Source organism: Acinonyx jubatus, chromosome B4 (genome assembly GCF_027475565.1).
Source record: "Acinonyx jubatus isolate Ajub_Pintada_27869175 chromosome B4, VMU_Ajub_asm_v1.0, whole genome shotgun sequence".
NCBI classification, from domain to species: Eukaryota; Metazoa; Chordata; class Mammalia; order Carnivora; family Felidae; genus Acinonyx; species Acinonyx jubatus.
This window is the reverse complement of record NC_069387.1, coordinates 21,246,091-21,271,162: the sequence shown is the minus strand read 5'-3', so window position 1 is coordinate 21,271,162 and position 25,072 is coordinate 21,246,091. Positions and strand designations below refer to the sequence as shown.

General features: G+C 43.5%; 1 protein-coding gene across 2 annotated transcripts in view; it reads left to right on the top strand.

The window, feature by feature from the left end:
• CB4H10orf67 (chromosome B4 C10orf67 homolog) overlaps positions 1–25,072 on the top strand; it is a 163,160-nt gene that overhangs the window by 96,564 nt on the left and 41,524 nt on the right. For both annotated transcript variants that reach the window (XR_008299952.1, XM_027073637.2), the window contains exons 10-13: positions 605–781; positions 15,564–15,626; positions 16,583–16,662; positions 16,747–16,812. Coding sequence is in view for 1 of the 2 variants with exons in the window: in XM_027073637.2 (XP_026929438.2) it covers positions 605–781; positions 15,564–15,626; positions 16,583–16,662; positions 16,747–16,812 (386 nt within the window). In the remaining variant the exon portion in view is untranslated. The remainder of the gene's footprint in view (positions 1–604; positions 782–15,563; positions 15,627–16,582; positions 16,663–16,746; positions 16,813–25,072) is intronic.

The window sequence follows — 25,072 nt, the reverse complement described above, 5'->3', positions numbered from 1 at the left end:
GGGTGGGAAACCAGCAGCCGGAAGGCTGAGATCAGTGAGAGGAGTGTAAGCTGACAAGAAGGCAAGCCTGGGGGTGCCTGAGCAGCTCAGTCGGTTGGGCTTCCAACTTTGGCTCGGGTCATGATCTCGCGGTCCGTGAGTTCGGGCCCCGCTCTGTGCTGACAGCTCGGAGCCTGGAGCCTGCTTCTGGTTCTGTGCCTCCCTCTCTGTCTGCCCCTCCCCTGCTCATGCCTTGTCTCTTCAGACTCCTGTCCCTTCCCTCCTACCTTCTCTTCCCCGAGCTCCCTACACATCCAATACAGACCTCAAGCTGTCACTGCACCCCACTCCTCACCCCGCCCCCGCCTTTCCAGCTGCTTCCAGGAAACATTGAATTTGTTGGTATGTTTTTCTTAGTACAGCAGCATCAGTGGGAAGAGTGGAAAAACAGACCCAGCCTGCAAATCAAATCAGGCCAACGGGGAGTGTGGGACTGGGGAAAAGGAACAGATCCATGCCCTTTGGGACTGAACACCTGAAATGCCCGCTCAAGGGAGGAAAAGAAAGAGACGTGAATCGGAGGCGTGAAGTGAGAATAACAAAGTTGGTTGTTTTTGTGTGCCAGAGCTGGAGAGCACTCAAGGAGAAAGAAACCTCTTTGTCTCTGTGGTCCTCACAACCCAGGATTCCATCCAGGCCTGGAACCATTTCAAGGGCACGCTCGCCCTCCTCCAGTTTAGCGCCTGTTAAGACCAAGAAAGTTAAGACTCCGAAGAAATCTGCCAAGGAAGAACAGCCTGTGGTAAGAACTTCTCATATGACCACACGCCATGACGCTTTGGTCTACAAAGGGCCGCCGTTCTGCGGGCACTATAGCGACCTCACGGCCAGCATCAGCAAGGCGGCCGGTCTCGCCCGCTGGGTCCCCTACTCTCTGTGCGTGCAGCTGGGCAGGGCTCTGTCTGCTCTTCTGTGCACCAAGGTGTCCTTGTTGAGCCCCTTGACTGCCCAAGAGGATGCCACCCTTGTCCCCAGGTTGGTGGTTTATTAGCTTCGTCACTAAGGCTTAGTGGGTCTCTATTAAATTAGCAGGATAGAAAAGTCACGTCCAAAGCACGTTCTAGGGGGTATAATTTCTAACTCATTACTGCCCAATATCTGTCAAAAGCTTACTCAAAATTCCCTGAATTTTCAGGGCATGCAGGCTACACAGTGCATTTGTTCATAGTATTCTAATTAATGTTTGTTTATTTTTGAGAGGCAGAGCGCAAGTGGGGGAGGGGCAGAGAGAGAGAGAGAGAGAGGGAGACACAGAATCCCAAGCAGGCTCCAGGCTCCAAGCTGTGGGCGCAGAGCCGGACTCGGGGCTCGAACCCCCGGACTGCTAGATCACGACCTGAGCCGAAGTCGGACGCTCAACCGACTGAGCCCCCCGGACGCCCCTATTCGCTCATAGTATTCTAAATTGACAGCTGGATTAACTCACACCGTCAGGGACATGCACGCATGAAATATACGCTCTTCCTGTCCTAATCCGCTAGACGGCCACCAATCAGAGTTGCTTTTACCAGGCCTGCCGTGTTACTGCTGGTCCGTACAAGAAACCATGTTAGGAAGTAGCTTTGTGATGTGCAACCCACCCTGTCGGCTTCTTGTGCGGGCACTGAGGAGACACTCCTCCCTGCATCTCAGGAGCCCCACCTTCCTATGATCCTGAAGGGACCTTTCTGCTGTGAGTCATGGGGATCGTAGTCAAAACCCTTTTTTCCGTGTGGAGTTTTTTTTTGTTTTGTTTTTTGTTTTTTTGTGTTTTTTTTTTTTATATATGAAATTTATTGTCAAATTGGTTTCCATACAACACCCAGTGCTCATCCCAAAAGGTACCCTCCTCAATACCCATCCCCCACCCTCCCCTCCCTCCCACCCCCTGTCAACCCTCAGTTTGTTCTCAGTTTTTAACAGTCTCTTATGATTTGGCTCTCTCCCACTCTAACCTCTTTTTTTTTTTCCTTCCCTTCCCCCATGGGTTTCTGTTAAGTTTCTTAGGATCCACATAAGAGTGAAACCATATGGTATCTGTCTTTCTCTGTATGGCTTATTTCACTTAGCATCACACTCTCCAGTTCCATCCACGTTGCTACAAAGGGCCATATTTCATTCTTTCTCATTGCCACGTAGTACTCCATTGTGTATATAAACCACAATTTCTTTATCCATTCATCAGTTGATGGACATTTAGGCTCTTTCCACAATTTGGCTATTGTTGAGAGTGCTGCTATAAACCTTGGGGTACAAGTGCCCCTATGCAGCAGTACTCCTGTATCCCTTGGGTAAATTCCTAGCAGTGCTATCGCTGGGTCGATCGATGCAGAAAAGGCCTTTGACAAAATCCAGCACCGTGTGGAGTTTTTAGAAAGCTTAGAAGCCGGTTGGCGATACGCACAGGCAACACGCAGCATTTCCCAAACTCTCCTTTCTGCACGTTCCCCTGCTCTTCCTCCTTCCCCCACGGGGGGCAGAATCTGCTTCCCGAACGCTTGGGACCCGGAGGAGCAAAGCTGATTCTTGCTCTTGGGGCTCATCCATATTCTAAATGCAGAGGTGCAGGCCTCTCGTGCCCGACTCACCAGCCAGATGGCTCCCTGTTCCTCCCAAGCAGAGGAGTAAGCATGCAGGTGGAGGGAAAGAGTCACTCCCCCCAGAGCTGAGACAGATACTCTCCTCTGAAAGCACCGCCACTGTGCACAAAGTTAGAAGTGTGCACAACTGGAAAGCAGTGTAATTTCCGAAGGAGGAGAATCACATTTGGGGGGACATTTGGTGCATGGCTGACCAGCGCCTGGGTTCTAGAAGTGAGATGTTTAGAATCCAGTTCTTGGGAAGTTTTTGGTTTTTTGTTTGCTTTATTTGTTTGTATGTGTTTTGATTTTGTTTTGTTTTGATTTTGGGGGTTGTGTGTGTGTGTGTGTGTGTGCAAAAAACAAAATGAAAAACCCACCCCCTGGTGTGAGTGTGCAGTGTGGCTGGCTGACCCGAATGGATAGAGCAGCCAGACTGGATGGAGGGATTCTAGCCCAAGCCTGGGATTCAGGGAGCCTATGGCCGAGGCAGTGTCCTGTTTCAGAAGGCGCCATCAACGCCATGATGGTGTCAGTCCCCTTGGCGATGGTGGCTGAGGAGAGTCCGGGTCTGAGGCTCTGAGCAGATCGCAGGACTGCAGAGCAAGGTCGGTGACTGGGACAGAGCAACCGACTCTCTAATCTCACGATCACAGCCCCTGGGAGAGCTGCCCCATCCCTGCAGCAAGCCCAAGGCCCTAACTAAGTCCTGCAATTGCAGATTAGAAACTCCAGTGTGCTCAGTTTACAGATAGAAATTGAGAGGTCATAGAAATATGACCTCAAGGTCATAGCCATGAGGGGCAGAAACAACCACTTGGTCTCACCCATAGAAAATACACTGTAAAGGAGAGACAAAGGCAGACAGGATCTCACAGAGGTATCATTCAATGAGATGTTCTGTTAGGGTCACAGTCTTTCCTTCTGACTAGAATGATTGTTGTTTTGATGTGGCCAAAGCCTAACTGTGTGCCTTGTCAGCTGGAGAGACTCAGAAGTTAATGTTTAAACAGCAAGTAAAAATGAGACCGGAGTGGGGGATGGGGGGAGATGACGTAAGCTAGTGTTTATATATTTATATGAATTGGCTGGATTGTAAAGTGAAATATATTTTTCTAGTTCACCAGTACCTCTATTACATGCACTTCTGTTGTTAATATTTTTATTGCAAGTGCTCCTTTATATCACCTTTCCACGTGGTATATTCTCCACTTGAGATTAACTTTACGTATCATGCACACCGGTTATAATTTCCCTCTTTTTCTCTTTTAAATATTTTATTAGACCGGACTCCTTAAAATTTTCAAAAGGGAACGAAAAATTGTTTGAAATTGAAAAATGAAAAAGAAGCCCAGCCAGCTGGATTTCTTAAAAATCGCCTCGAAAGGGTTTTGTAACATTTACCGCATGGAAAAGCCCAAAGAGAGAGCTTGCTGAAGGAACTTTTTACATCAGTCACTTATCTTATCTAATTAATCATACTTATTTTTTTGAAATCTGTGTCATTCGGTGGGAACAGTGCACATGCTTCACACGGAGGAGGACACAGTGATAAACTGAGTGTTTAGCCAGTCTGAAAAGCATGATACGAACATTGCTGTTTGATTTCTATTTATGAAAGATTTCACAATATCAAATTTGTATTTGGACAGTGTTTTGTGTAAAGTTTAGTTTTTGATATCCGTAAAACATTGCAAATACTCAGGTTTCACAAAACAAGGTTAGATTGGCTTCCCAGGGTTTTTGCCTGCCCCCCCCTCCCCTGCCGCCCCCCTCCCTCCCCCCGGGTAATTAGTTAATTAAGGTTGCACCCAGTCAATGATTCCCTGGAAGACTTCTGAGCTTCCACGGGGTAACCTGGTCTGTGCTCATGGAACATATGGTGTGTGCTCCGATCTGTGGACCTTCTGTGTGGGAAATGGGACACGGACAAAGTCAATCCTGTTCCCATTCTTAAAGTTCACTCAATACAAAGCAATTTGTACCGCACAAAGGACTTCAACAAAAAGTCTAGAACGTTTTTCTTTTCCCATTTAGACATTGTGGGATAAAATAGTTTTTGCAACGGTTTTGCAAATTATGACCATATGCACCCTGCACGCTGGTTAATTTACTAAAAAAATATTATTATAGGGTAAAGAATGATTGTTATATAGTATTATAGGCTAGGTAGGTGAGGGAAAAATCTTTCTGAAATTGACCATTGCTCTCTCATGCCACTCTTTTATTTGATTAAATTGCACATGAAGTTTAATTAATTTTTTTAATGTTTATTTATATTTGAGAGAGAGAGAGAGACCGAGAAAGAGAGGGACAGTGTGTGAGCGGGGGAGGGGCAGAGAGAGAGAGAGAGAGAGAGAGAGGGAGACAGAATCTGAAGCAGGCTCCGGGCTCTGAGCTCGCTCAGCACAGAATCCGACTGCGGGGCTCGAACTCAGGTGCCGCGAGGTCATGACCTAAGCCGAAGTAACCGACTGAGCCACCCAGGCGCCCCACGCATGAAGTTTAAAATAAACATCCTCAGGGACGACGAAAATAATCTAATCTGTTCATTGTTTCATTATTTCATTCTTTTCCCCTTTGGCTTCCTTTGCTAGAGCGGTTTCGCCCAGCAAGGCGGGAAGGCCTCCATTTTGCTCCCTGTGGATCTGGCTGCCTGGGCGGCGGTGTTAACACAGCGCTGGGGTGATTCTGCGCATGTGCGTGCTCTTCAGAGGCTTGTCAAGCAATAGTCCCCGTATTTGGGTAGATTAGGTTGACCCAAGAGAATTTGCCTCATCGTACCAGATCTTTCTCTCACAATATAACTTTAAAAGGAGAAGATTACAGAAGGCATACGCTACACCTTTTTTATTTCAAAATCAAATTTCTCACGTGCCACTAAAATGAATTCATCTTTGGATTCTGCTCTCCGAGACCGAAGTTGGCAAGCTGAGCGATATCATATTCAGAGTTCAACCGAAAGGTGGCTTTTACTTTCTACCTCATCTTATTCTGAGTAGTTCGATGGTAAATTAAATACATACTTTCAGGACATTTGGAACAGATAATAACATTCATTATTCGTGGCAGGAATGAAAAATGCTTTTTGTTAAGAATCGCATAATGGATTTGCCTTGCCTTTTCGTTTATTTTTGGGGGGACCAATGATAGTATTTTCTTTGTGGGGCTTATGATATTTTAGAATAGCTTAATTAAGGACCCAAGATGTTGCTGTGGGAATCAGGAAAAGATAGATTTGAGATTTGTATCGATATCTATACTCCCCTAGGCACGCGCGGCCAGGGGCAGTTGCGAGGTCCCATAATATCACCTTGGTGGTAACAGAAGAAGTGTCATCTTGACATTCAGGAGCCCATAAGGCAGCCATCTTGCCCCTCGCTGCACGGTGCGGCTTTATTCCATTTGCTTGGATGTCAGCTGTGGGTTTCTCTCCAGTTCCCGCTGGCGGTTGAGGCCAGTCTTGAACACCAGGTCATTTAGCCAGAGTCCTGGTGCTGCCCAGACTTGGGTCTTACCCCCAGAAGACCGAACATTTGATATGCTGTCAGTCATCCTAACTGCCATTATTGTACGTACCCATGCTGCTGACTGGCGCCGCGAATGCTGTCATAGAACTCAGTGCTATCGGACTGCTTCAGTGTGGCTGCCGGCCAGAGTCAAGCCTGAGGTAGCTGCACCCCCACGGACACTGGCATTGGACTATTGGCCACCCTCTTTGGATCTAACTCTGCTAACTTGTCAGTTTCTCCAGCCCTGAGCTCTTCAGGCCAGATCTCCCCCAGATCCCAGCTTTGTCCTCACACCCTGGGGATAATTTTCCAACACATCAATTTTTTTTTTCTTAAGGCATATGACTTCATGGAAGATGGTATTTAAACTTTTCTTTATTATTTAATATCCCTTTGTTTTCTTTTCCTGTAGTCTCTGCTTGTTCGTTACAAAAGCCCCGAACTGGGGCACCTGGCTGGCTCAGTTGGTTGAGCGTCCAACTTCGACTAGGTCACGATCTCACAGTTTGTGGGTCCAAGCCCTGTATCAGGCTCTGTGCCGACAGCCCGGAGCCTGTTTTGGATTCTGTCTCCCTCTCTCTGCTCCTCCCCCACTTGTGCTCTGTCTCTCTCTCTCTCTGTCTCAAAAATAAACGTTAGGAAACATTTTTAAAATAAAATTAAAAACCCTTGAACTTATTAAAGTTCTTTGTCTTCCCTTACTTATTCATTTAGCACGTTACTCTTAGCTTGCATATCTGATCAACCTAGACAACCGGTGATATTTCACTGAATTGATTTAATGCCAACCAAATCCAAAGAGTTCTTAAGGATTGTTAGCTCATGCAACTTTATTAGGGAATCAAGGCACACTTTTATTTAGGCTTTTAAAAATCTTGAAAATAGCTTGAAGATCTTCTTCACCAATCTCAACGCGGGATCCATCCCTCTGCTGAATATATGAATATACATGAATATACATGAATATATATGAATATACATGAATATATATGAAAATATAATATAATGTAATGTAATATAATATAATATAAGAAGCAGTTACATACAACATATGCCATGAAGCGTTATGGAGTTCAGTGAATCCATTGGCTACGTGTATATATACGGTGAGCCCATATTCAGTTTCAGGCCACTGGAATTGTTTGACACGGGCCTAGACAATCTAGAGTATAATTCTGGTTAGGATACATAACATTTCTATTGGTTTACATTAAATAAAGCATAAACATATTTTTAAGTTAATTAATTGCCTATGTCAAGATTAGAAAGATTTTAATCTACAGTTTTAGATGTTTATACAACCATTGGAAATGTTAGGAGAATAAGTATTAGGAAAGCGACAAAAAAAGATTTTGGACTGAAGCCCCCAAGTAACTGATGAATAGGAGACCAATACAAAGTCACTGCAGTTTTTAGGAGCCTTTGGCCACCTCCTGCCAAATCGCTTTGTCTTAGCTGTGAAGATAGTGTTTCTCAAGAGCTCTCCAAAAAGTCATTATGCAATTCATGGCTGCCCATTTACCTTGCTTCAAATGCCCCTGGAGAACCTTTCCCAATGTTTCCATCAAAAGCACAGTCCTTGGAATTCCTAACATGTTGCATCCCTCAAATATTTTGAAAGTTAACATATTTTCATGTAAAAAGAAAAAAAAACCTGATATAATTTGTCACAGCAAGATTTGCACCTGACACCTTCACTTATACCATTTCCCCAGAGCTTTTGTTTCTTAACGTAGGTCTGATAAGTTTCTGTCTGGTATCATATCCCCTCTTCTTGAAGGACTTCATTTTGCAGTTCTTACAGTGCAGGTCTGCTGGCAATGAATTCTCTGTCTCTTGATTGAGCTTCTCAAATGTGTGGTTTGATGTCTCTCGTTAATCTCTGACCATTATCTCTCGTTATCTCTTTTGCCCCATCCTCTCTCCGTTCTCCTCCTGAGACTCCAGTTACACATATGTTAGACTGATACCCTCCCACATCTCTTGAATGTTCTGGTCATCTGTTTTGAACTATTTTTTCCTCTCTGTGTTTCAATTAGGGGAATTTCCTTTGTCTTACCTTCAAATTCACTAATTGTCTTCCTCAGCTAATTGAATCTACTGATGAGTCATCAGAGAAATTCTTCATTTTGGGTGTTGTCTTTTTCATTTCTAGTATTTCCATTTGACTCTTGTTTAATATTTATTTCTCCTCTTTCTGCTGAAATTCCTTATTTATAATCACCCACGTTCACTTCTCTAGATTCTTTAACATAGTAATTATAGTTATTTTAATGTCCTCATCTGATACTTCCAAGATCCGGGTCATCTTTAAAAAAAAAATTTTTTTTTTTTACTGTATATTTATTTTTGAGAGAGACAGAGAGACAAAGTGTGAGGCGAGGAGGGGTAGAGAGAGAGGGAGACACAGCATCCAAAGCAGGGTCCGGACCCTGAGCTGTCAGCGTGAGCCGTGAGATCATGACCTGAGCCGAAGTCATCTGCTTAACCAACTGAGCCACCCAGGCGCCCCTGGGCCTTCTTTGAACCTGATTTTGTTGATTGCTTTGTCTCCTGACACTAGGTTTTCTCTTCTCCTTGCCTTTTGGTCTCATCATTTTTGACTGACCAGCAGACATCACGTGTAGACTAGTGGAAACTGATGTAAACAGTATTCACAGCTGGAAATGGCGTGCCTCTTCTATCAGATTGCTATTGTAAGGGACACAGCCAGTCTAGCTAGAAGTTGAGTTGAGTTGAGTTTGCTGGTTGCCGTGGTTCTTCTTCATGGACCGCAGCCTTGAAGTACCTGTTGGGGTGGATGTGCCCTTGGAATGGGGGCCAGAGGAACAGAAGGCTTTTTTCTGAGTGATGCTCCACCCTCAACTTCAGCAGAACCCTTCTGCTTGTGCCCCGGGGCAGGTCTTTCTCTGTGCTCCTATCCTTCCCTCAGTAGTTGGCAGCCTTTGCTTCTGTAAGTAACACAGAGGGGGTTCCCTCTTGTTCTAATCCAGACCAGTCTTTGGGGAATGCTGTGTGCCTGGGCCTCAGAGGTGAGCTCTGTCAGGATTCCTGCCCCTCCTCTCTGTGGTGGTCTACCTGTGCCTGTACTTGAAGCTGACCTTGGGCGGGAGTTTCCCATCCCTCCTGCAATAGGAGGAACCTCCCCTTTGTATTATGACAGACTCTAAAGGCCTAAGGCAATTGCTTTCCAGGGAAGGAAATGTTTCTTTTTATGTTTTTTTTTAATTTTTTAATGTTTGTTTATTTTTGAGAGAGAGAGAGAGAGAGAGACACGGAGTGCAAGCGGGGAAGGGGCAGAGGGAGGGAGACACAGAATCGGAAGCAGGCTCCAGGCTCCGAGCTGCCAGCACAGAGCCGGATGCGGGGCTCAAACCCACAAGCTGCGAGATCATGACCTGAACCGAAGTCGGACGCTCGACCAGTTGAGCCACGCAGGCGCCCCAGGAAATGTTTCTTTAATTTTCCCTCTTGCCATACGATGTCTTCACCTATGCCCTGAGAACAGGAAGGCTTGCTGCCCTCCCCAGCAGTTGAAAGTTTTTCTTTCCAAGGAAAGAAAGCCCTGAGGGAAGTGGGAGGGGCCTGGTGTTTCACACTTCACCCATCACCTTCTTTGAGTCTGGTTGGCCAGAGAATTTGCTTCCCCTCTCCCAGGGCCTTAAGACTTGTCCTTCTCTCCCAGGCAGGGTGCTTTTGCCTTAGCATCAACCGATCCCCTCCTAAAGTCCACACCATCAGCAAGTTTCCTGCTCTGCCCTCAATTATCCCCATGAGCATCCGGTGGGAGATGGGGCAAAAAGCTGAGAGTGAGTGTGAACTCTCCCTGTAACCTGTGCCCCCAGCTGCTCGGACTGCTCTGTAACCCGTCCTTGCTCTTCAATGGTTCTTCACATTTTAGCTTATTTTTCTTCCCTGCTTCTGTTACAGCTGGCATGGTACTACCTGCTGTAGATGAGACTGTTCGTGCATCACATCACCCATCGCAGGGAGGTCCTCTCTGGAATTCATGTTGCCTGGTTGTGACCTCAGGTCTCTGACAGGTCCAAGAAAGGTTGTGATTTTTAGCGTATCTGGGTTTTCTCGCTAATAGTACGGCAGTGGCTTTTTTTTTTTTTTTTCTTCATCCTATGTGGGATGCCGGAAGTCTGAAATTTTTTTATAAAACATTCATACATTTTCTCAGTAAAGAAATATGAAGAGAAGAAAGTAAAAAAGAATCCTGCACCCAGGGATAATCACTAAAAACTCTTGCGACCATCCATTCAGACACATCTTGACACATATTGGCACACACAAGATACAGGGGACATCCGTCAGTGGCACTCAATGTATATAATCAATTACGCACAGTGTTTTACTCCACGGAAGTAGCATCATTTACTTAACCAATCTCCGTCAATTTACTAGCGCCTTCCAGAGATGTTGTTTCTATTCTTTTGCTATTAAAAACAATGACTACGTCATCTTCATTAGAGCCATTTCCATCGTGGAAGTTTTGGTTACAAATTTCTTAGAGCAGATAGTTTGATAGAAGGTGTGTACGTAAAGTCTAGGATGATCTGGAGCCAGGCGAGGAGGCCAAACCCACAGACACTTTTGTGGCCTCCTGGGCCTTTGAGAAGACGTGCTTGAGATTTGCATATTGCCCGGATCAGCATGGATTCTGTAGGGCTTGGTAGCCCCATCGTCTACCAAGATGTTTCAGAGCCTCCCTGGTAGAGGGCACATCAAATGAAGACTTGTCCCATTTTTGAGAGAATTCCCTAGCGTAACAAGTTTATTAGAAGAAAATTCACTGGCGATATATGTAGACAAATGTTTTGTTTTTACTTTTGGCCTATACAATGGTGAGTGCTTGCTTGCATACAGCCTCATATCTTATTTCAATGTTCCTAATCCCCCCGTCTGTTTTCTCCCAACTGGCAGCACGGAGGCTGGTCCTCCTCTCTTCATATGCTTGTCATTCCCCCTCTTCCCTGCCAACCAGCACCCACGGGCCCATACTGGTGTTTAAAAATAGCTGTGTTGCTTAGAAGGTAAAAAGAAGAAAAATGTTAACATAAAAGTCAAGATTAATGACCCTTAAGGGACAAAAGATTACCTTTGTTCACGATGAGTTAGAAAGATTGTTTTGATGGTAATCTATTTAGTGGTTTAAAGGAGATGCAAGGAGGCATTAAGCCCAGAAAGAATGGCCAAAATTTCAGAAAAGGGATATTTGTGGAAATTAGGAGAAATAAGAGAATGTAATGACTCATTGACAAGAAAAGAAGAAAGTGGATATGATAAGGAATATGGTTAATCCTATGGTGATTAACAAACATAATTCCACTTTAGTTATTACAAACGTTGACTCTTGATTCCTCATTTAGAAGATTATATTGATTAACTATTGATTTTTAATATGTTTTAAGTGCAAAAAATGGAAAACAAACTTAAGAATTACAACCTGTCATAAATGAACCTTGTTTCTTAATTTTATGATTTTTTAAAATTTATAAATATATATACACTCAAAAGAAAATGGGAACTATTTATCATAAATTATTTCTAATCACAATTTTCGTTTATTTTTACCATTATTTACCTTACCTTTTCCTACTTAGGAAGTTATCTACTTTTGTATTAATATTGCCATTCATTTTCACCTCTATCTATTGCTCTGCAGTCCAGTGTTTGCACCTGACAATGAAGTAGCCACAGAAAGACCAGCATGCATATTCCAGAGAAAGTGGAATGTCAGCAGCTGACAAAACAAAATAACAGTTTAATGTGGACAGAGCCAGGATTCAATGTAACGTGCGGTAGCAAAGTTGAAAGTTCAACTCAAACTGGAGAGCAAACACTCTAGTCTATGTGTAGTGCTTCGTTGTTTTGGGTTTTTTGTGGTTTTTGTTTTGTTTTGTTTTTTTCGATGAAAAGATAAGCCATCTTGGTCGTTGTTGAAGTATTGTCTTTTGGGGAAATGGAATGATTATTTGCTTTATAGAAGATACGCTTTAGCAAGAGTCTTATCTTTAGTTATTACAGAGTCAATCATTATGTGAGAGGCAGGAAAAGAGAGCCTTAAAAATTGGAACTAGTATTTACGACATGTGAATTTAAACACAAAGACTTTCATAAACTTTCAATTACAGGTATCACTTTGGATACAGTGACATGAGTAAATATAAATGTCTTTCTACATGGGAACTTATTTTGTTTTACCAAACTGTTTTCCTAACTTTTTGTGGATTAATGGTTAAAATTTGGGTTAATTTTTTCTCCGTTAGCATACTGGCAAGTGCCCTCCAAAGCTTGAAATTCTTACCCCAATGATTTCCTTGGTCCATTGTTAACCAAGTGGCAGTGAACTTGCTCTCTACTCCCTGTGCCTAGGAAGAGAGGCAGTTCAGGTGGATGGTTCCCTTTGAAAAAAAAATAGGTGGAAAGATTCTAAAAAGTGCACGCCACGGTCACTTTGGTGATCCTCACTTTTTGAATCCAAGAAAGGCTAATGATAACAAATACTTCTCATTGTTTTTGTTAAATTGGTGCTGTTGTACCTTAAGATTTCGGTTTTGTCCAGCTCTCTGTCACATGGGCCTTGGGAAGACTGAGTCACAATGTTGGTAGCGGTAGTTGGTGGTTTCATCTAGGGGGTTTGAGATACTGTGTAGACAACAAAGGGAACATTTGTTTGGGTAGTTCTCAGACCACTTCAAAGGCTCCAAAGAAAGGAAACTAATTTTCTCATCAGCATCATAGATTGCTACAAGAAAATAAAGCAGGGTTTTCAAAAGGAAAAACATTTCTGCGGGGCGCCTGGGTGGCTCAGTCGGTTAAGCATCCGACTTCGGCTCAGGTCACAATCTCGCGGTCCGTGAGTTCGAGCCCCGCGTCGGGCTCTGTGCTGACTGCTCAGAGCCTGGAGCCTGTTTCAGATTCTGTGTCTCCCTCTCTCTCTGACCCTCCCCCGTTCATGCTCTGTCTCTCTCTGTCTCAAAAATAAATAAACGTTGAAGAAAATTTTTTTTAAAAAAAAGGAAAAACATTTCTGAATCCGAATTCTTACGTCCAACTAAAGTCTCAACTGAGTATGTAAGAAATATAAAGATCTTTTTGAACGTGTAGAAACTCAAAAAATTTACCCTACGTGGAACCCGTGTAAAAAAATTACTCAAGAAATACTCCAACCAAACATAGAAAGAATCCAATATGCAGGATGATATGGACACAGGAGAAGGAGAAAGTAAGTGTGACTCAGAGGGAAGGGGAGCTAGAAAAATGAAAAGTTGTAGCATTAAACTAGCACTTGGAAGCACCTCATTCAGGGGCACCTGAGTGGCTCAGTCAGTTAAGTGTCTGACTCTTGATTTTGGCTCAGGTCATGATCTTACAGTTCATGGATTTGAGCCCCATCTTGGGCAGTGCTTAGTCTGCTTGGGATTCCCTCTCTCTCTCTCTCTCTCTCTCTCTGGCCCTCCCTTTCCCTCTCTCCCCTCCCTTTGCCCCTTCCCTGTTCGTGCTCTCTCCCTCTTGCTCTCTCTCAAAAATAAATAAATAAACTTTCAAAAAGGAAGGTCCTCCTTTCAGTGGCAAAGCTTAGTAACAGGTTTACATTTCCTTCCCTAAGGAGCCAATGACACTACTTGGCCCTGTAGTAAATAATATTTGCAAAACCACATTATACACTTTAGAATCAGTGTGTAGATAAAGTGTAGGACACCCCATCATAGTTCGAGAACAATCCCATAGACATTGACAATGTAAAAATAACATCCCTTCCAAAAATTGGGAAGTTGAGAGAGTGAAGGGTATTGGGGGAAAAAAAAAGACTAAACAAATTTCCCATCTTTCATACCAGGGAGTTGGTAAATCACCATATAGAAGTTTCCATATATCGAAATGATAATAAAGGCCACTATGATAAAAGCTAAACCCTTGCAAAATTTTAAAACCTTGTGAAGGAGAGAAGGTGGAAAGTAATGTGAATGCTTTAAATTCTTAACCCTTATTTGTGGAGAAGCCCAAATCAATAAAGGCTATTCTTTATTTTATAATAATGTTGAGAAAAACTAAATACAGAATGAATGAACAAAACCCTTAGCTTCTGAGAAGTGAGAGTTTCAGGTTCATGTATGCTATTCGTAGTTCATTTAAAGAATATGTGCATGCATTATCTATCGATAAAAAATCTAGGGTAACAGGAATGAAAAGATCAATAGGTTAGTATATAGAAATAAATAGTAACATATGTGAAGTGCCTGGCACGTAGTAGGCACTCAGTAAGTGATAGCTTTTATGGCTGTTATTACAAATTTTGTTATTCTTATCTGTGGCAGCTGATGTCAGCTGGGTTCTCTCTGCTCCTTCAGATAGAGGCAAAATTGGTTCAAACCATATTCTTTCTGGGCTTTGTGGCAGCCTAGAGCGTGTCCTGCGTTTCCTGCAGATGCCCGGGCATATTCTGTGGTTGTCGCTCTGCCCGGCTCCCTCTTCCTTTGAACTAAGTCAGTCTCCGAGTTTCATGGTGCTCCGTTTGCCATCCCAGCTTCCATTTTGTTTAATCCGACGCAAAATTCAATCCAATTCTGCGACTCCTACTAAAATGGCCCACTCACGTGACACCTTTGTCTATGTAAATTTCAGGAGGCTGAGGAGGCATCCCCAAGGTGCCGTTTCAAATTGAATAGTGGACATCACCCCTGGACACTGGTCACCTGTGGCTTCACCACACCCCATAAGACCTCTAGGCTCGTGGTCTTGCCTGGCCATTTTCTTTCTGTCTCTTCCCAGCCCTTACTTCTGATTACCCACGGGGAGCTCTAGGTTCCTTCTACTTTATTCCGCAGAACTCTCTAGCTGCTCTTCCCAGACCCGGCTCCAGACCCTCCTGGGTAGAGCCTGCCTCACCAAGATGGGCAACAGATTTGGGGCCTTTGGGGTCACAGAACCCACCAGAAAGGTAGTGGTAGTAATAAGGAACACCTTTTTCTGTCTTTCGTGTAGGAACATAGAGATAACTAACCAAGCAGATTTTTACCTCCAGTCTGTTTTCTCACTGTCGTCGACTCTTGTCATCATCGGAGAGATATGGCAGTGAAAAGTCATCAGAGTTATCATTTAAAATAAAGTTTTCTTAAGCTTGTGACTTCACTGGGTAATAGCTGCCCACTTCATTAAAAAAAAAAAAAAGTATAATGGTAAAATATGACCCAACACATAAATGCAGAGTAATGCACTTAAGTTGGTTTTAATGGGCTGTGACTGTCCAATTGCAAACACACTGTATAAAAACACTGGGCTTTGTACATTAGAGAAGGCAGAAAAGATCCCTGTGGGACTATGGCTGGCACATTTTAAAGCTCAGTCGCCTTTCTCTAAGCTGCAGAGAAACCACATCTCTATGCACGGATTTGAAATGTTACATTTCATGCAAATATATTTCATACATTTATTTTCATGCCAGGTAAGATCTCCGAAACCAGTCGGAATGCACGAAGAAAAGAAGGGGAGATTACCAGTGGCTAAGGTAGAATAATAACTAATATGACCATTATTATTAACATACTTATTCTTTATGTTGATGCTGGCCCTTCTTAAAAAGTAGCAATGACTTTGAAGGCTACACTGAGAGTCCATCACCATGAAGAGACAGAGGACATGATTCCCACTATAGTCTGATTCTGGGGTACATCCGGGCTGGACCCAAAGAAATCGCTCTCATTCATATGCCTACCATTCCACTGTTAGAGATTCATTCCTTTTACCAAACTTTGTCCCCTTGTAAAATATAAACAATACTGAGAAATGGATGACACAAAGCTCTAACATGATTGATTTGGTCAGATCTTTCCTGAGAACAGTTTTGGTTTAAAAAAAAAAAAAAAAAAAGGAACTAGAGTAACTAGAGAAGCTCCTGCTTATAATGAACTAGAGAGGTCATAGGAAGGATTTAGGAAAAGGGATACCCAGGATCGGCAGGGGGAGGGTGATGAAAATAAGTTTTGATTCCTTTGTAATATTATCTAGAGCTGGCTGCCTTTAAATGAATCACGTACAGGACATGGAAGCATGGGATCTTAAATTCTTGAAATTGATGGGGATTTGCAAGTAAATGTAACTCAGATTATTTTTGATAGGAGCGCCTGGGTGGCTCAGGTGGTTAAGCGTCCATCTTCAGCTCAGGTCATGGTCTCACGGTTCATGAGTTCAAGCCCCGCGTCGGGCTCTGTGCTGACAGCTCAGAGCCTGGAGCCCACTTCGGATTCTGTGTCTCCCTCTCCCTCTCCCTCTCCTGCGTGTGCTTTGTCTCTCTCTCTCTCTCTCTCTCTCTCAGGACTAAATAAAACACTAAAAAATTTTTAAAAATTAGTTTTGATAGTAGGTAGAATATGCATGCGATTTAACAGATACAGCTTTTCAGACTTATGAAGACACAGTATATTGTGCACATAATTCACTTTGTGATGTGTTTTCTATTGAAAGATGGAAGACAAACATGATTTGGAAGAGCAAATACGAGTGCTAAGGGCAAATTTAGAAAATGAGAAAAGGAAGACAGAAAGGTACTAGTAATAACGTTCCTTTGTTGCTAATAGTTGTTCATTTGTAGTTAATAAAACATTTAACCATCTATAAATTTATTACAGATTTAAGAAAGAATCTGAATGGATAAACAAAAACTGGGAAAAGAAATTCTATATTCTCAGAAACAGGTATGTGGTGATATATACATATTCTATTTATAAAAATGTGACTAATCATCTTTTAAGGGAATTGGGAGCCTTGCATTTCTCTGTACATATTAATTAATATAAAATGCCAGCATACACTTTTAACAAGAAATACAAACTAATTGGCTTATAATAGAAGAGTTGTTGAAGTCACTTCAAAGAAAAACTAATTCAAGACTCTGTTTTCAGTCCCTATCTCCATATTTCAACTTTTTTAAAGATTTATTCTTTTTTTAAAAAAATTTTTTAATGTTTATTTATTTTTGAGAGAGAGAGAAAGACAGGGTATGAGCCAAGAAGGGGCTGAGAGAGAGAGGGAGACATGGAATCTGAAGCAGGCTCCAGCTTCTGAGCTGTCAGCACAGAGCTGGATGCGGGGCTCGAACCCACGAACTGTGAGGTCATGACTTGAGCGGAAGTCTGGCACTTAACCGACTGAGCCACCCAGGTGCCCCAACTCACATAGTCGTTTTAATTTATCTTCCCGATGTCATCTCTGACTTTTTGAAAGTGTAAAATTCTGGAGAACACTATACAATTCTGGAAAGGCTAAAAGCAGCACCAAGTAAATGCCTATTTATTTTCTCCCTAGTCCTAGCATGTTAATTTTACACATCTATATTCGATCCTCTTGTTTTCTGCCATAACGTCCCCCAGAGTGTCTTCTTTATTGCATGTTGAAAGTTCCTTTGCAAGATTTTCTCACAGTCAAGCAGCATTCAAGACAGGATCGACTGAGTGTTGGTCTGGTGTCATAGGTCAAGCGTGAGAGTCACCTGACGTCATAGGATGATAATGCCCTACAATTGTACAGCGTTTCGTAAGCATACACTATTATTGTGTGTGTGTGTGAGAGAGAGGGAAAAAACCATAAAATTCTATACATAGCTGTGCTCATTACACTGAACTAGTCCCAGGCGGTACACTGATAATCCACGTGATAGCAGAAATATCATCAGATGTGACAGAAAGATCTCCTCCTTGTAGTAAAACGTTCTGCTTTGTGCTCCTGCTTGTGCTTCGAGTTTGCGCCGATGACACTTTGTGCCCTGAAAAATGTGCACATTAATACTTGCCCCAACCACCTCATACAGTCATTATAAGGATAGAATATAGACCCTGGTGAAACACAAGACTGAGAACAAAGGCAACTTGAATATGCACTTCATTTCATTTCCCCAAACATGGATTTTGGAGTCTCTCTGAAACTGAGTAGACTCTCTTCCCCTTACTTATTTCTGTGGGGTTCACGTTCATCCTTAATATTTACCTTGTATCTGTCCCAATGGGATTCATCCTATGTTTCAAAGACCATTTACAAGAATGTCTCAGGTTTACTTCAAGTTGATTTGCTGTTAGGATGTTGACAAGCATATTCATCATTTTGGTCTGTGTAGACCCTATGTTGATATCTAAATATCGTGAAGAGCAAGAAGTCTGGTTGCGTAGTTTCTATGTTTTCTCATTTAGTCGACTAACTGGGACGTGATGTTGGGATCTAATGCATTGTGTCTCTGGTGTGGTTGCATCACCAAGTGTTCGTTCAAGGTGATATATAACAGAGAGAGTGTATATATCCCGGGCACTGCATCATGGTGTGGGATGGAGATTAACGGTGCAGTCGCAGATTTGCATCGCTAAAATGGTCATTTCACTTCATCTAACAGAGCTCAGATTGGGAGCCATCATTTTGTTCAGTAGAGGAAAAACTTCACCTTGGCCAGCCAAAGTAATGGTCGAATCCAACAATTTCTCAGCCGATTCATGATTTATATTCGGCTCCGGTCCAATTCAGAGCTTTCTCTCCAAGCTCCTTTTCTGTCTCTGCCGAGTTGGCTCTATTTCCAGGAAGATGGAAACTAAGCGGTGATGACAAGGACAGGGGCTCGTCCTTTCTCTTAGCGTGGCATGCCTGGTACAGCGGCTGATGCCATCAGTGTCGCTTCTCTCAACACAGATGGCGTGCAGGTGTGGCACATGAGCCCAAGAATAGATCCCCCTCTTCCTGGTGCCACAGCGATGCCGCCTTTCCCGCCTCAACCCCAGACACCCATCCGAACCGTCCCCCTGATCTGCCTGCTGAGCTCCTGGGGGTGGCCAGACCCACCGATGCGCATCACACTTCCCAGGTCACAGACAACTTGCACACACGCTGTCCCCCCATCACTGTGGAGTGCGCACGTCTAAGAGGTAGATGTACTCACCCCTTCCCTCGCCCCTCCTCTCCGCATGCGCAGAAGTGCCAGTGTAGCATCCAGGGAGATTGCCTCCCCGCCCCCCCCACCCCCCCCACCCCCCCCCGCCCCCCCACGCAGAACCGAAGGTAGGAAGTGTCCGGTCCAGCTCGCTGGGCTCTGTGTTCCCTCCTTCTTCCCCTCCCTTTGAACCCGTTATAAACCCCTTCATTCTTGGATGTGGGGGGCAGGGGAGGTTAGGTAACCAGAAACTCTATACTGCTCCCTTCCTCTTCTCTCTCCACTTCTCTCCCTGCTCGGGTGTCGAGCTTGCCCCTGATGTCACGGGAGGCGTAGCACTTTCCCCGGTACACCTGCCGTCCCCGGTTTCGTTAGTTTCACCCCTGACAGGCCGAGACTCTTGTATCTTTGTTCTCAGTTCACGTCAGGGTGTGGCCCGGAAGTGGGGGGAGGTGGGAAAGAAGATGCAGCCCTTGATAGCTTGTTGTCTCTCATTGCCACGAGTACACCCGCAAAACATTCATTTTCCATTGTCTATGAAATTCAGATTTCACAACAACTGCCAAAGCCAAATCGGAATAAATCTGGAGTCTTGGGCATTCCGTGGTTTTTCTGAGTCTTGCCCCTTCTTCTTAATTCAGCTGCCTGAAGCCTTCTCAGAAGCTAGACCCTGGACAGGTGAGGGGATGGTGTGGGGTTGACTCGTGAAGTTCCCAGTGTTCGGCTCATGGTGATACAAGACACAGTTTCCCAGGGTGGGAAGTGAGGGGAATTGGAATCCAGAGTCGAGCAGACATGGGTGCTGATGGCAGGTTTATTTATAACTGCCCAAACTTGGAAGCAACCAAGATGTCTTTTATGCAGAAAATGGAATATTATTCAGCAGTGAAATGAAATGAGCTATCAGACCATGATAAGATATGGAAGAACCTGAAATTTTCACATATTACTAATTGAAGAAAAGCCCGTCCGAAAAGCTATGATTCCATATGCCATTCTGGAAAAGGTGAAAGTATGCAGACAGCAAAAGGACCAGTAGTTGCTAGGGGTTTGGGGCTAAGGGGAGATGAATCAGTGGAGCATAGAGGATTCGGGGGCAGTGACATTACCTTGTACGACACTGCAAAGGTAGATACATGCCATTATACATTTGTTAAAACCCATAGAGGGGCGCCTGTGTGGCTCAGTTGGTTAAGCATCCGACTCTTGATCTCAGCTCAGGTCTTGGTTTCAGGGTCGTGAGTTTAAGCCCCGAGTTAGCCTCAGTGCTGGGCATGAAGCCTACTTTAAAAAAAAAAAAAAATGAATGTATGAGACCAAGCCTGAACCTTAATGTAAGCTATGCACTCTGAATAATAAGGGTGTATGAGCGTAGGTTCATTGATTGTAACAAATGGACCACTCGGTTGATTGATAACCGTGGAGGAAGCTATCCACGTGTGGGGGCAGGAAGTATATGTGAAACCTCTGTACATCCTTCTCAATTTGCTTTGAATCTAAAACTCCTCTAAAAAATAAAATATATTAAAAAAAAAAAAAAAGAAAGAAAAGGAAGGGGGGGAAAAAAGCTAAGCGGACAACCAAACGTAGATGTCGGTCTGAAGGTACTGTTCAGAGACACGGGATTCAGAATGAATAGTAACTGGGAACTCTCCGGGAAGAGGTGTGGAGGTACATGATAGAGCATGGAGGGCGTTCCAGAATCTCTGAAGCGGTGTAGCAATCTTTTTTTTCCCCCTGATTCTTGCGGTTTCCTAGGCTGAGTGTGGGGAGCAGGCTATTAAGACCATCAAACAAAACTCAACTTAGATCCGTCTGAATTTTCCGGCTTCTCTTTTGTAGCAAATGAAAGTTGGCTTCAATCTTGGAGTATATTTATCCATTCCTAAATATCTCAGCCCAAAGTCCTCTCCCCAGTTTAGCCAGCCTACTGTCCAGAACGGATACTTTTAGTTATTTGGAAATAGAGCCTTTCTCCAGCAGTCATCTTCATCTAGCAAAGTTACATTGTGTGAAAGATCCAAACTGTCCTCTTTGCAAATGTATGTGCAACCAAATGATTCATCTCAAAGACGCCTGCCATGAAATTGTTAAACTGAATGAAATCTCAAGCTGATAGAATCACCTGCGTATCTTCCATTTTTGTATCTAAAACAATGAAGTCATTCCTATGGTTTTATAAAATTGAAGATTATACTACACTATTGTTTTACAATTCCATCCATAGTGCCCTGTATATATCAGTTAGCCCATTTTTTCTGACCACTGCATAATATTCCATAGTGTGTCTTTTCGAAAATTTAATTTTTTAAATTTTTTTCTGACCACTGCATAATATTCCATTGTATGTCTTTTTTTAATATTTAATTTTAATTTTGTTTTTTTCTAAGACAGAAAGAATGCAAGCAGGGGAGGGGGTAAAGGGAGAAGGGGGTGAGAGAGAGAGGGAGAGAGAGAGAGTCTTAAGCAGGCTCCATGCCCAGTGCAGAGACTGATGCAGGGCTGTATCCCATGACCCTGACACCACGACCTGAGCCAAAATCAAGAGTTGGATGCTTCACCGACAGCCACCCAGACGCTCCCATAGAATGCCTTTACCTAGTGTTACTAATCTACTCCATTTTCGGTGGTCAGTCAGGTTTTCGCCAGCTCCTCTTAAGGCTTGCCAGGATTTCCTTTGGTACATATGGAGTAAGGTGGTTGAGTTCTGTTACGATGACCATGCCTCTTGATTTGCCTGGGCTGATTCTGGTTTAAACTGGTTGCCTAGTATTACGATCAATAGCATTTCCTTTCATTCTCAGATGAGTCCTGAATCGGTTGATAAATCACATGGTCACCCTAGTCCGGTTAAACAGGCTCCTGTTCTTCTCCAGGAAGGCTGTAACAGTTTACACTCCCAACAGCAGGCCCATTAAAGTTAGTTTCACTTTTGTAGATTCTGGAGATAGCGCAGTAAACAAAATAACCAAGTCTCTGCCCTCACAGAACTTACCTACTATTGGGAGGAAACGCAATAGACAAGTGAATATATAAAATGTCCGGTTATGACATTTTATACAACACATTGTTCCCCTGCAGGACAGGGCAGGGGTTGCGAGTTTAGAAGAGGTGGGCAGGGAAGATGTTTCTAGTAAGGTGATATTTGAGTGAAGACCTGAACTGAAATGAGGGAGCAAGCCATGAGGTTGTCTGGAAGAACATTCCAGGCAGATGGAATGGCAGGTGCAAAGGCCCTGGGTTGGGAGCTTTCCTGTGTGTTCAAAGGATGTTAGGAGGCCAGGTGGCTGGAGTGGAATGAAGAGGGGCAAGTCGATGAAGCAGAAGATTCGGAATTTCACTCTGCAATGGAAATAGCTAACATTTTTTTAAATAAAAAAAATGTTCTCTTTCGCGTGTCTGCTGTGACATTATCACACCTAATAAAGTTAGGAATATAAATTCTTTGCTATTATTTAACCATATCCAAAGTTTCTTGATTATCTCAAGAGAATCTTTTAAAGTTGTTTATTTAAAGTGAGATCCAGATATTCGCGGTCCGTGAGTTCGAGCCCCGCGTCGGGCTCTGGGCTGACAGCTCAGAGCCTGGAGCCTGTTTCGGATTCTGTGTCTCCCTCTCTCTCTGACCCTCCCCTGCTCATGCTCTGTCTTTCTCTGTCTCAAAAATGAATAAATGTTAAAAAATTTAAAAAAATTTAAAAATTAAAAAAAAATAGAGATCCAGATAAGATGAACCACTACATTTGACTGTTATGTCCCTTAAATCTCCCCCCCCCCCATAACAGTTCCACATTCCTGTCCATTGATTTGCTTAAAAAATATGCCCGTTTGTTGTCTAGAATGTCCCACGTTCTGGATTTGGCTAACTCTGTGGGGGGGGGGGGGGAAGGGGGTGTCATAGTGCCCCCTATCTAAAGAATGCAGCCCTCCTCACTCCAGGGGTATAGGAAGGCAACAGGCCCTTCACGCAGGGCAGCCAAATCTCGCCCCTGTACCACCTTTTCCTGAAAATGGAGGAAAAGTTCTGGGCACCTGGTCCCCGAAGAATTCCTCCAGTTCCTTTATCCCAGGACTGGCATAACAGGACCCTATGTGCTTGGAACTGAGCTTATCTTATATTTTCTACCGAAAGAAATATACGTGATTACTGCAGAGATCTTCTCTGCCGTGTCAACAATAAGGCTGCTAATCTATGTAGTTAACAAATGTGGTGCCTCTACTGGAGAATTTGCTGACAAACACAATGAGCAAAAAATTGCCCAACTAGAAGAGGTGAAACAGACTTCCAACAAACAGGTCCAGAACGCAAACGATATGCAGAAGTCACAGCAGGCCTTGGTTCAAAAGTGCCATTGTCTTTTTGATGTCCAGAGGAATAACACTGGAGCCTACTTACCAGGAACGGCTGCATAGAGTATACAAGGAGGTAAAGAATCGTCTGGACTATCACATCTCTGTGCAGAATGTGATGGGTCAAAAGGAACAAGAACACATGATAAACTGGGTGGAGAGGCATGCGGTGCAAAGAGCGTCTCTACACAGCAGGAAAAGGAGGCAATGGCCAAGTGCATTGCAGATCTAAAGCAGCTCGCAAAGAAGGCTCAAGTACGGACAGTTCTATAAATGCGTCTATCTCAGTGGAGACAGCTAGAAGCAATTGATCAAGGAGACTAGTCAATGTGGCAAAATCTTTCTGTGTTGCTATCTACTAAAGTTACGCTTAACCTCTCCTAAAAATGAAAAGTTTGAATTTTATGTAGTGAGAAAGTGAAAACAATCTACTGGCCAGAGAGATGTTTTTCATCCTCCTTGTGCTATATTTTGAGTTGTCCCGTGATCACTTTTGAATGAGCAGTTTGCTTTTAATAAAACTTGTTGCCCGAATAAAGATTACCAGGATGTAGTTTAAATTTGTAATTTGATTCTACCACCTTGCAATACAGTGACAGTTGAAACTACAAGGAGGAGGAGGAGGGGAAGAGGAAGAGGAAGGAAAAAGCCCATCAAAACCAGAAAGTGCAGCCCCTTCCTCTTATGCAGACCTAGCAACCAGAGTACAGCAGGAACATGGTCAGCGTGAAAGACTCCTCTGTATTTTCCACTTCTTGGCTCATCAGGGCCCATTTCTAGCAACCCAGGTGGGTCAAAGTGAAATTCTTTTCTTGGCGGGGTGACCATGTGGTATCCACCGCTGCAGGGAATGAAGGGAAGACAGGAACTTCATGACAACATGTTCAAGACAAGATAAGCACATAAGAATCCAGGCCAGCCTTCTATCTCATTTTCAGCATACAGTACAATTAATGTGTCCTTTCGTTTATTCATTCACTTAACAAATATGTATTGAGCGTGTACTAGTTGAACTTCTGGCGGGAGGAAAAGTAGGAATTGGCTGCCACTTGCTGTAACTCTGACACTTCAAGCTGACAAGGGAGCGACTGTGCAGCATCTAAAGGAACAAGGAGTAAGCTGGGCAATTCGTCTCCTCGGCTAAAAAGGTCACCGATTTCTCTTCAAGAGAGATTCATATCCCCTCTCATAGCAATCTACTCGCGGGGGGAGGGGGAGTCACAGTGGGCCTGCCATTCACCGCATTCAAAATGGCGGTGGCTAGTTGTGTGTTAGCGTGTTATGAGTGTGGTGAACGTATTCGATGAATGTTTTAGTTTGCTAGATGTGCCAGAGACAATGCTAATCATTTTACGTGCATCAGATCCTCCTTGAAACTGTAGGAGGTAGTTAAAAAAATGCTAACTCCACTTTTCTTGGGAGGAAACTGAAGTTGAAAGAAGTTGAAGGAATTTGGCAGAATTCATGTAGCCGAAGAGTGGCAGGTCTCAGGCACGGACACAGCTCTTTCTGACCCTAACAACATGTTACTCTTATTTTATTTGTTTAAAAACATTTTTTTGTTCATCATTGAATACGTACAGAATACTCAAGATATCCTAGTATAGTATAAAGATAACAAGATAGTGAACACATGTATTCTCACTACAAGATAGAGTATTAGTAGTAGCTTCATAGCCGCCGTGTGCCCACCCAGT